The 12407-nt window shown below is 37.0% G+C and overlaps 1 protein-coding gene across 1 annotated transcript; it reads right to left on the bottom strand.

Moving 5' to 3' along the window:
- Positions 1–1078: 1078 nt before the first annotated feature.
- LOC143914134 (uncharacterized) lies at positions 1079–11481 on the bottom strand. Its single transcript, XM_077434224.1, has 15 exons — positions 11444–11481; positions 10615–11332; positions 9599–9705; positions 9050–9176; positions 8728–8969; positions 8541–8658; positions 8190–8457; positions 8005–8098; positions 6866–6969; positions 6592–6785; positions 5582–6519; positions 5304–5510; positions 4215–4330; positions 3396–4135; positions 1079–1752 (listed from the first exon to the last, which is right to left on the bottom strand). Exons 1-15 carry the CDS (start codon positions 11479–11481, stop codon positions 1090–1092), a joined length of 4674 nt encoding a protein of 1557 aa, XP_077290350.1. The 3' UTR covers positions 1079–1089.
- Positions 11482–12407: the final 926 nt, after the last annotated feature.

Genomic DNA, 12407 nt, shown 5'->3' on the forward strand with positions numbered 1-12407 from the left:
AGCAATACGATGACTCTTGCAAGATTCCATTTTAACCGATTTTTATCTCACGCAATAAATAAATAATAAAAATTAATCCACAATTTCAACAATTATAAATATTAGCACAGTATCCTATTTAACGTTGAATTTATGACAAGTTTATAAATACTATACGTATAATATATATTATATTCAGATTAAATATTAGCATAAATTACGATATCACAATCTTAAAAGGAAAAATGGAAAAAGCGTACAGAAATATCGGCAATTTTAATTTAAAAAAAAATACCCACAAGACACGTTTAATGCATTGTAATTTAATTCCACAAACCAAATTGCCACTATTAATTATACTTGGGAAAAAAAAGGGAAAAACAATATAAATGAAAATCTTAAGACACGCTAAACAAGTCGGCTATTTAAATATAATCACAGTTATCCTGTTGTTAAAATAATAAATAACAATTTTATTTAAAATTGTACTGTTTTACAGCATTAAAAATATACATAAAAAATATCCTACAAACCGACATTGAAGAGAGAAATAGCTTAATTCAAATTATTCATTATATAATATAAATGCATATACGAACGGAATGTACATAATATGTACTATGTATTTGCAAGTTAGCCCAACTTGTATGTCAAAATTAAAAAAAAATTTAGCGCAGACCTTTTCAGAATTGTATCAAGTTCCAATTTGGAATGGTTCACGGAACCTCAAAAATCAAATAATAAAATAAAAAGCAAACAAACAAATGTAACACTATAATAAGGCCAGTTTCATACCACACAATACATGTATGCATATAAAAATATATTCCCGTGATACTAATCATATAAAAATATACTCTTGCCGTTCCAACAAACTATAAATCACATCACATCAGTTCCGTATTTTAAAAATATAAACAAGAAATATTCGAAAGGCACAGCGATTGTTCCCAACATTCAAACAACCTAAACTAGTAAATAATATTCAATGATATTCAACGATAAAATACAGGCTCAAACTTAAATCATCCGTTCATGATAAACAGTTTATATCCTGGTTATGCTTCATATATAGATATGTATTATCACAGGAATATGTCATATTCGAGTTTAAACATGTATAATATCATCAATCAATGAATGCTTCACATCCGAATCGTACATTTTTTGAATGGTGGAAGATTTATCTTTGGAATTTAAATCATCGTCGAGAATTATAATACTCAATTCGCTTTCGGTGGATTTGAATTTATCCAAACCGCTCTTGTTCTGACTGTTGTGCAAATTTTCGCCTTCGTAGAGCGAAATCAAATCTTGAACGACGCGCCCGCTTCCGACATAGCTCGACTTGTCCGATTCGACGGAATCCCGATCCGAGTCCACGTCCTCGTCCGATTTCTCCTCAATGACTGACAACTTGTTATTCGACGACTTCAAATCGATGAGATTCAACGATGGCATCGATTCCATTTCCAAGCGAACGTCTTCCTCGCCGATCGTCGTCAGCTTCATGAGCTCCTCTTCTTCGTCCGACGAATAACCCAGACCAGTCTTTCGCTGCCTCATCCTTGAATCGTCGCAGAATATCAATATACGGTTACAATTATTTTCAAGTTGGATTTTTAATAGACAACAATCCTGTCCCTTGTTGCAAGTGGCTTCATGATGATTACTCCCCAGCGGTACGAGCCTCATATTTTCACTTAAAGTTTGCATGTCTACGTTCGCCGTCAGCTCATCGTCTATATACATATCTTCAGTACTTCGAGCATCCTACAAAAACAAACAAATTAAAACCAAGACAAAATACAAAACAAATATTACAGGACGGAGTGGAAACATTTAGACTAAAGGCATCAACATATGTATCTTGAAAATAAGCACTTCTACTACATAGTACAGCATTATGCCATTGTTTGATGATAATATCACGTTGGTGGTTATCCCATTATTTTCTTCAGAATAATCTCTGAAATTTAACAGGTCAGCATTCAAATACAGTAGAACCTCCATTATCCGGATTGTTAAAAACAAACACAAATTTTACGATTTTGCTGCTTTGAAATGCATAACATAAAAATTCGAAAATAAGACGGAGATATGAGTCAGTTATCTTCAAAATTCAATACTCAAAGGACGTTTGTTTCTTGAAAATTTGATCGCGATTTAAATATTTATTTTTAATATTACCAATATGGAAAAGAAAACGTGTTGTATTAAATGCCAAATCAATACTGTACAAAGCGGCGTCTTAGAACGTTTTTTGTCAAATAAATATGGTGCTGGAACGTCAACAATCTCAGATATAAAAAAAAAACAAAGTGAAAAAATTATGAAGTTTACTGATTCTTTAACGTCAGAAGATCAAGAAATCAAGAAATTAAGAAGTTGAAGAGCGAATTTTTACGTGTTTCATTCAGACGATCGTCTGGACAGCCAATATCGGATCCATTCTTGTAATGAAAAGTATTCGCCATTTGGCAGCTTCAAAAAGAAAAGCTAACTTTAAGCAAAAATCCATAATGGAATTTCTTAATAAAGAATAATTTAATATTGATCTTCATGTTATTATAGACACATATGTATATGTAAATGCAAACAAATAAAAATTATTCATACTGAATGTACATGTCTTTCCCTGTTAATTGTGATTTTTTCGATTATCCGGACTACCTTCATCCCCAATTAGTCCGGATAATCGAGGTTCTACTGTAGCTCCAGAGAAATCTATAGATGATGATTTTCAATTTTCAAAAATTCTTTGAGTGACATATTCAATAAATAACTATATGGCAGCGGTTTCCAAACTTTATGCTACTACGCCTCCCTAAAAAAATTTTTTTTTCCGCGCCTCCCTACCTTTTATTTTTTAATAGATATAATAATATAGAGACGTTTTAAATAATAAACCTTTATTTAAAAAAAAAATACTGAACACTACAATAGACAGTATAATAAAAAGGTTTTGCTATAACATAAATTTATACGAACACGTATATTTATTTTTATATTAAATTACTAATTAAACTATTTATTGGCACAAAGTTTATCAAATCTTGGGGGCAATATGGAGAGTGCCACTCGTAACTCCTTTTCGACTATTAACCTGGTTCGATATTTGGTTTTCATTGCAGCTAATGCCGAAAAGCCCGTTTCGCATAAATAAGACGTTACAAACAGTGCCGGCCGGCCCAATAGCGCCCTCGGGCAATTTTTTCTAAGCACCCTTAGAAAATTATTTTTTTATTAAAAAGTTTTGGCGCCTCCCCTGGTGGCCCAGGTAGCCAGTAGTCCCCGCCTCCCAGTTTGGAAGCCGCTGCTATATGGTATAATGCTTATGTACATATGTAGTTCATTTATATTTAAATAGTGAATGTTTATATTTCCGCTCCATCCCTTGTGTTACAATGACTAACCTGTAGAGCAGGAAAAGCCTGACACCGTTTCAACGACCGCAAGGCCACTTCTTCGATTTCTGAAGTTGCAGACTGTGTCACGTTATCCGGAAGAGAGACTGAATCTTCATCAGCATTGTAACAATCACCCGAAAGGAAATCGTCATGATTCATCGACCGATCGAACACCTTTCTAGCTTCGAACACTGAAACACCACCACCACAGTCGTCCACATTCAATCTACTCTCATTGTTGGGCTTTGGATTCAGCGTGATCGTGATGTCGAAGTATTCGTCTTTGCGCTGCTTGTTCGATTGCAGTATGTCTTTGGAGACGTCGTCGTCACCTTTAGATTTCGTGATCCGTTCGAACGTGTCGGCCAGCTCGGCCAGCACGTTCGATTTGGCGCTCTTGATCGCCGAATCGTTCAGCCTCCGATTGTCTCGACGGGGCGTGGATCGCTCGAACACGTCGTATGTCTTGTTGAAGTTTTGCTGGCGTCCGTCAGATATGAACTTTTGACACAGCTCTTCGATGGACTCTGTGTTGGTGCATTTGTCGGCGGAAACGGACAACGGACAACATTTCGACTTTGGCGTGCTGCTACTTTGAGGATCTTCGCACGGTCTAGTCTGGCGAATGATTTTCTCCTTTTCCTTTCGCCACAGGGAATTTTCGAAGAAGTCTAACGAGCTCGCGTTTATGACGCGTTTTTTTAACACGGACGAACGTACTAAAGGCGAAACGTCTGAATAGCAACCTAAGAAAAAAAAAATGGCACGAAAATTTATAATAAAGAAACATTCATCCAATTACAAAATATAAAATAGAATTTGTACCGTAATTTATGGCTTTATCATTTTTACAATCGGACGCAGAGTTAGGTGATGAGAATGCGTACTTGGGGCGAGCTGGATCTGTAAGATGCGACGCTGGTTTTACGGCATATAAACCTCTGTAAAGTTCAAATAAATAACATAATTTTAATTTAAAATATAAAGAAAGCCTATATCGAGACAATTCTGGATCAGTAAGGATGAACAAGCTGTTAACTTCCAAACATCAAGTCCATAAGGGAATGCGTCAAGGATGTATTTGTCATCATAAGGACGCTTGATGACTGGAAGGGAGGGGTAATAAGTAAAAAGATATCCAATCTCAGATACACTAATGATACCAATCTCATAGCCAACTCCGAAGAGGAAATGGCTGATTTACTGCGCTGTCTGCAACACGAAAGCAGAATACTTGGACTCGGTATGAACAGAGCGAAAACAAAGATTATGATCGACATAGTTAATTAGCGAGGACGGATGCTCTATCTGATCTTGAAGTTGTACACGAGTTTATTTATCTCAGATCAACGCAATCAGATGACGGAGGATGTGAGACTCGATAAAAAAAAGGCGAAGCGGCATGGTGAAAAGCGCAATGTCAAAACTGAGCAAAATTTGGAAAGACCGGGGCGACGAAAATGCGTCTGGTCCGAACTTTGGTCTTCCCCGTATTTATATATGGAGTGGAGACGTGGACGATACAAGCTCGAGAAAGACAGAGATGTGGTGTTCGAGACGGATGCTTAGAAACTCCTGGAAAGCGAGAAGAACTGAGAGTTGGTGATAGGCTATCATCCAGTTCTTTGGGCACACTGCGAGGCGAGACCAGGACAGCCTGGAGAAATTGGTCGTTCTGGGAAGCAAAGGAAGAGAGTGACCAGGTCAGAGCAGGTGTCGAGAGGGCTGAAGGACCATGGGTCACATCTTAGAAGTCAGAAGACGGGAGAATCACAACCCGCTGACACGAGAAAAGCGACTGGAAAGAAGCAATCGTGGATACAATGAATCTTATATGACAATTTTAGCGATTAACTTCTCTGCTTCTTAAAACGGTTTGACTGATGGACAAGTAAATCGTCAATATTACAATACCTATAATTATCAGGAAGTGAAAACGACCGGCCTTGTTTTTTACGCGCTTCCATAATCCATTTCTCATGAATGGCCACTAACGGCTTGATATCAACTCCCGTTACGTTTTCAGAAGATTTTTGAAACACATTTGGCTTGCTGTTCAGTGAATAACTTCGACGCCGAAACGGATTAGTATTAATATCCTCAGTAAGAGTTCCTACACATCTGCAATACGAAAACGTATAAAATACACACCAATAAACAATAATAATAATATAAACAATAAAAATCAAAACCTTTGTGATGTCGGATGGCCGATAGTATTATTCTTGGATTGAACGTCCGAATCCGGAAGACAGGCTTCAGTCTGCGTATCGATATTTGAAAAGCTTTTAGAAAACACGTGCGGTAAGGTGATCATAGAATTGGAACAATCGTTATCGTGTATACTATTTTCTGTTACTAGGATGTCGTACGTCTCCGACACACTTTTGGCATCATCGTTACTTTTGCCGGACAGCCAGGCGTTCTTCTTGATCTTATTGTTCCTCGCTATAGGCGTGATGGGTAACGGAGTGTTTTGAATTTCGAATGAGTACGTTGGTTTATCTTTATCGTTGATATTCCTACGGCCAAAGCTGTCAGTGAGAATTCTAATATTGTCAATCGTATCTGAAGACGGCGTCTGTATATGGAGAGGTTTGTACGACTTTGGAGTCAGGCTCGAGTTCAATTTTAAAATTTTTTCCGTTAGACTGGTGTCTCTCCCAGATGTGTACTCTTCGGTGAACGATAGCTTCGACGGCATAGTCGAAGTATCATAATTGCTCGTCTTGTTAGCAAAACGCTTGACATCGGGCGTCATAAAGCTGCAGTATTCCGTAGAATCGGTGTTTTGCAACTTGCTAGAGAACGACTCCTCTATTATGAACAATTCTGTGTTAGCAATACTCTCCTTTGACGACAGTCCTAACGACGATAAATTTTCACCGAACGTTTTCGTCTCCGAATCGTTCAAATGCTCATCTGAGGATTGCCGTTCATTTGCACAAGATTCATCGTCCAAATTTGTCACTTGATACTTTTTGATATCTTTCATTTTTAGCATGACCGTATTTGCCTCCAATTTATGTTCATCTGACGTATTCTCTTCATCGATATGATCTATCGTTTGAATGTTATCCCGCGAAAGTGCATCTGACAAAGTTGGAGCGGGCTCTTCGTTGAGTTGATTCTGAAAGTATATGCATGAATTCATCATCAATTTATCAAGCATCAAATCATCGAGTCAGGGTATATATCTTACCAGTGCCGATACGAATTTTTTGTGCAGATTATAGATATCGATTCTTTCGTCGGGATTGATAGGAAGTCCTCCGGATAGCATGTCGTAAATGAGAGGCGGATACAAGTCTTTTTGGTGCAATCTTATACCGGTATGCCAATTCAAATATAACTGTAAGAGTTGTCGGTATGATAAAGACTTCCACGGTGCTGAATCTGCAATTGAAAATTAAACGTAAGGATATTGTATATATACATAAGTGTATTTTAGTATGAAATATAAAAATAAAACATACTGTTAATGCACTCCCATAATACTAAACATAAAGAATAAACATCGGTTTTTGTGCACGGATAAATCATATCATCAATGTCGTCAAATAGTTCAGGTGCTTGCCATCTATAATACAATAAAAATAACATTAAATCACTATTAAGAATTTTGTCTCGAGTCGTTGTTTTATTCTATTATCTCTGTGCTTAACAAGTTTAATGTCCAAGATTTAGGAAAAATACAAAAATTACAAAATAAAGCCATGAGAGGTATTTTGAATGTTGGTAGATTAAAAAGTATTAGAAGTATGTTAGATGAATTGGAATGGACGAGTGTTAGAAATAGTTTAAATCTTGGTACAAGTATTTTAAGGATTATACAATAAGAAATGGTTGTGGCTATTTGCAGGTACTGAAAATAGCCAATAATTCGCAGATACAGTACCTACAAATAGCCGATTATTCGCAGATACAGTACCTGCAAATAGCCAATTATTCGCAGATACAGTACCTGCAAATAGCCACAACCGTAATAAATAGTGATATCTATAGTTATTATACTAGAAATAAGAACAATTTAGTTGTAGGTAGAGTAAGGAAAAAGAAGACAGGTGGAGGTGTCTTTCACAGGGGTGTGCTCATGTACAATGCCCTTCCTGAGTGTGCCAGGTCTTCTAAGAAAGTGGATACATTCTTGCAAGGTGCAAGGAGACACCTCTGTGAGAGACAGTGCATATAAATTTAGTATATATGTGGGTGGAATTCCTAAACAGATGACGCTGTTCAGGACCACGGTGGGAATATGGCAGTGGAGATGAAGATCAAACACGTGCGTTTTCAGTCATGTTGTTTATTAAAACGACACCACGCGGTGGTTTAGCGACCAACCGCCCCCAGTGGAAGGTTAACTTCTACTAACTGTAAAATAGCGGTCGCTTTCGCGCCCTCTGCCACTTTCCATCCCCTCCCTACAATCGGTCGTAACATACCCTTTCTCAGCCATAGCCCATACATCAGCCTTTCGTTCAATTCCAACACTACATATATATGAAGTTAAGTAATTAAGAATGTATTTGAGTAATTATACAAAGTGTATTAAATAAGCTAAATAGCTAAAATTATATAAATAAATAAAATAAAGTAAAGTAAACTGTTAGTTTACCTAAAATGAGCAAAATACTTCCTAACAGATAAGCTCTGCGATGAACATTCATAATGAACGTCGGATGTCATATCATCGAAAGATGATTTCAAATCTAAAACAAAAATAAATATAACGACAAACCTACATAATATACAAATTTATAACTTTAGAAATTTAGACGATTTTATTACTCAATGATTCACCTTCTAGGTTCTCATATTCTGGCTCGTGCAAATAGTTCAGTTTGTATATGTCGAGCGAATTGTCGAGTTGACGAGGACGATCGTCGTTCTTCACTAGAATTTGGGTACACAATTCGAAATTGCAAAGCTTGGCCATCCTCGACGAAGTCAGCGATATGCTGTGACTAGAAACTGACGTGTGTACATATCTATTAGTATGCAAATACACCAAAGCGCTGGCTATACCGCTGAGGTACTCGACACTCGTCCGACAAGACAACTTATTTCCCTGAAACGAACACAATATAATATAAGTTAATATATAAAATCAAACACAACCTATAAATATGTACATTCAAATATAATAAAAACCTTCAAATGAATATAATCATGCAGCGATCCGATGGTTTCTTCAAAAATTGTACACAGCTTGGTTTTCTTCTCGTAAAACAAACCCATCAACAGTAGCATATTGGAGTGATGAATTTTGCTATAAATAATAATAAGGTGTTAAATATTAATATTAATTGACGATCGATATGTTTTGTCGTTGCCTTACGTTAATATATCAATGTCGGTAGATATGTAACGACCGGCTGACGCTTTTTTCTTCGACTCCTGTTTAACTTTTGGATATTCCCGAAGAGTGACGGGAGTGTTGTTCCATTTAGCGAATCGCCAACGTATCTTTTCATCTGTCCGGTTGGTGTTTTCATCGTCAACAAAGGTTATAACTTCACATCGGACTAACGGAACGCCCCGGAAGTAAGTACAGTTCGGAAGTTTGACGAATTGGCACATCTGTAAATTGGAGAACAAATCGTATATAATAATTGTCAATTGCGTGCGTGCGTGTTGAGTGCGTGTGAATGTTCGTTAACATGCTCCATTTCTCTTTCTCCCATTGGAATCGTATGTCGTGGAAAGAGACGGAGTATGGTGAGTGTGCGCAAAGTCTCTTTTTCTCCCCTTGTAACCGTATATTGTGGAAAGAGACGCGGCATATCACTTCGTTTACATAACATAGAAAAATGTATTAACCACTTAATCGCCACGCGTTTGTAGAAACCGATTCATTTATTTTATTATACATACATATGTGTTTAGTGCCAACCCTTGACCCTACCTCTTGAATATATCACAAACTAACGAAAAACATTGACTTTCATTAGTATCACAGGATATTTTTAGATGTCACTGTGAAGAAACCAAAATTAATTTCGAGTCACAGCCTTAAATACGAAGGAGCGCGCACCGGTGCGCTTATGGTGATGAAATGGTTGAATTTTAAATTATTAATTCCGTTGATCCGAATTGCGACATTTTACCGAGTGCGCAATTGTGTGCACACAGTATATAAAAAAACGGACGCGATGAGTGTATGTGGGTATGTATGTATGTGGCGGACGCGTAGACCTTTGACCAATTACAGGAATGTATCGTCATTCTGACCAATGGGTGCATTTTGAGCATCAGCTATAGGGATGTGGCGTGCGATCGTGTCGAAGAGACGCGGGGAAGTGGGGGGGGGGTGCGTCTGAAATGTGCGACGTCAGGCCAAGCGACAGGAGCGTATACACATACATACACACATCCACGAAGAAACACACGCACACTCATTCATCATTTCGAGCGGCTGAACGGGTTAGATCGGTGAGCGTGTAATGCGCGTACTCAAATTTGTACTATTAATACGTGCGCGCGTCGATAAATTGCCTTACACTATATTTATATATAACTTTATTTTAATTCGTGTATCAATTCCTTTCTGAAAACAACCCGTTGAAATCAACGGGCGCAACATTACATAGTCTAATATATAATTTCGAAAGAGACTTTGTATGTATGTTTGTTTGGTTTGTAGAATCTGTGACGTTCAAATTAATAAAAAAACAAATGAATATTCAAATAACTTTAAATCAAACAATAAAATGTTTACTATTAGATTGGCCATGTTTAAGCGGTTTATGTATATTACAAATACTGAGCGAAGCCGGGTAAAAACACTAGTATATTTTAAATTCATCGATTGATTTGAATTTAATATTGTTATATGTACATAATTTGCAATTCAATATGTTCATTGATTTTGCGACAAGATTCAATGTATATTACAAATACTGAGCGAAGCCGGGTAAAAACACTAGTATATTTTAAATTCATCGATTGATTTGAATTTAATATTGTTATATGTACATAATTTGCAATTCAATATGTTCATTGATTTTGCGACAAGATTCAAAATTATATATCCACTATTTACATACGTACATACATATAAACGATTACAGCCAATTTGAAATATAGTACTAAAATTGAGATCGATTCACAACGAAATCACAATGGAAACGTACAATCATTGTTGTGGAATCTAATTAAAAGGAACCGATTTGGCGAATACGTTTCAAATCCAAAACACAATGAATACAGGAATTGGAAGCCTCACCTGTTCCAATTTCCGCACCAACGAATCGAATGAAGCATCCTCGCGGTTTTCAATGCTATCGTCCAAACACTTCCAAGCGTGCTTTCTAAACGAATCGTCACCCCCGTTTGCAGCATTTTTCCGATTTTCAATATCGGCGAACAAATCATTAGACGGTTTGGAACTCTTGTGGCTGCTCTTGTTGTTCTCGGTGAGGACAGAAGTGTCTCTATCGACGTACGGCAAAGAGTTGTCTCTGTAGAAGTCGTTCGGTGGGGATGACGGATTGTCCCCGTTGTCAAAGTCGACGTGTCTATCTCGGATGAACCGTGGAGGTAGAAGATCCGGAGACGTCGAAGTCAAACTGCCGTTGTGAAGATGCTTCTTGGCTTTCTTATCGCCGGTCGACATGTAGAATTGGTTGCTGAACGAGAATTGAATCTGCGGAGTCGTCGGAGATGAGAACTCTGTTTGGTGAGACCTGGTGTCGGGCAAGGAGAGACGTTTGGATTGTTTCTTCTCTACTTGTTGATTTTTGCGAGGCCGTTTGGACTCTTCTTTGGTGTGGTCTTCCTTGATAGGACCGAGCGATCTCCTGGCTAGAAATTCGGCGAAGGCCCTCTTGTACTCCTCCGTCCTTATCGGGTCTTCGTAGTGAAGTGATCTCGGCGAGGAGTCGTCCACGTCCGGAGATACCATGACGGCCTGGGAATCGCTGCACCGACGATTTGAACGGTCCCTGAAATTAATTAAATAAAACTTTGATAACAATTAAACATTTATATTTATGAAGCTCGCGGTAAATTTAAAACAAATTAATTCATTTTTAAATGTTTTGATTTATTAATACAAAAACTGATCCAAATGCAATCTACTACTATGAAACATAAGGTGTCATAAGTATTTCTAGATACAGCCAGCAGCGTGTTTGCGTTGATACTAAGCACCGAGAGGATTCCGGGTTCGATTTTTATGAATTTTATTCCGAGTATAACCTTAAATGCTGCTGGACTTGGATATTTGTGACTCCATGTCGATCGTTTCCTATCAAAGTTTGCCAATTTATCGGATTTTATTGTTGAAGCAGTTCCTCCATCAAATTGACAAAAACCATCCTACCCACTATGTCACCACTATTCGAATATTTTATTTTATTTTTATTTTACATAGATATACCAGGAAGGCTTAACCAGGTAGACCCCAATGCGCCTTCCTGGACAATTAAGGGTGACTTGTAAAACACTGTGGTATACTTGTATATTAAAATAAATAAATAAATAAAATTAATTAAAAACATTGCAGCATTTTTATTACATAAATCTGAAGAGACTGAAGAACACGAAATTAACAATTAATTAATTAATGAATTAATCCATAGAGACATCTATGGATTTAGACTTTGTACATAATTTTTACAAATTATACACACAATAAATACAGAAGATTTGTGACAACAGGAAAAATGATTTTTTGCCTATTTTGAGGAGCCGTTTCAACAATGATGAGGTAAAATTGGCAAACTCTGATAAGAAACAATTGATTTGGAGTCACAAATACCCCCAAATATAATCTAAATAAATTTTTACATATTGTACATAAATAAAATTCGGATACTTTTGACATAGCGGTTAGGATAGTTTTTGCCAATTTATGTATTATGTTTCAATTATGTCTTTTGTTCGGGGCAGCGTTATGCATGTTTTACTTTTAATACTTTTGAGTTCTGAGAAATTGAAACGAAATATTTGTGACAGCGGGTAGGATGATTTTTGCCAATTTGATTGAGGAACCGTTTCAACAATGAAATCAGATAA

This window comes from Arctopsyche grandis, chromosome 7 (genome assembly GCF_051622035.1).
Source record: "Arctopsyche grandis isolate Sample6627 chromosome 7, ASM5162203v2, whole genome shotgun sequence".
Classification (NCBI taxonomy): Eukaryota; Metazoa; Arthropoda; class Insecta; order Trichoptera; family Hydropsychidae; genus Arctopsyche; species Arctopsyche grandis.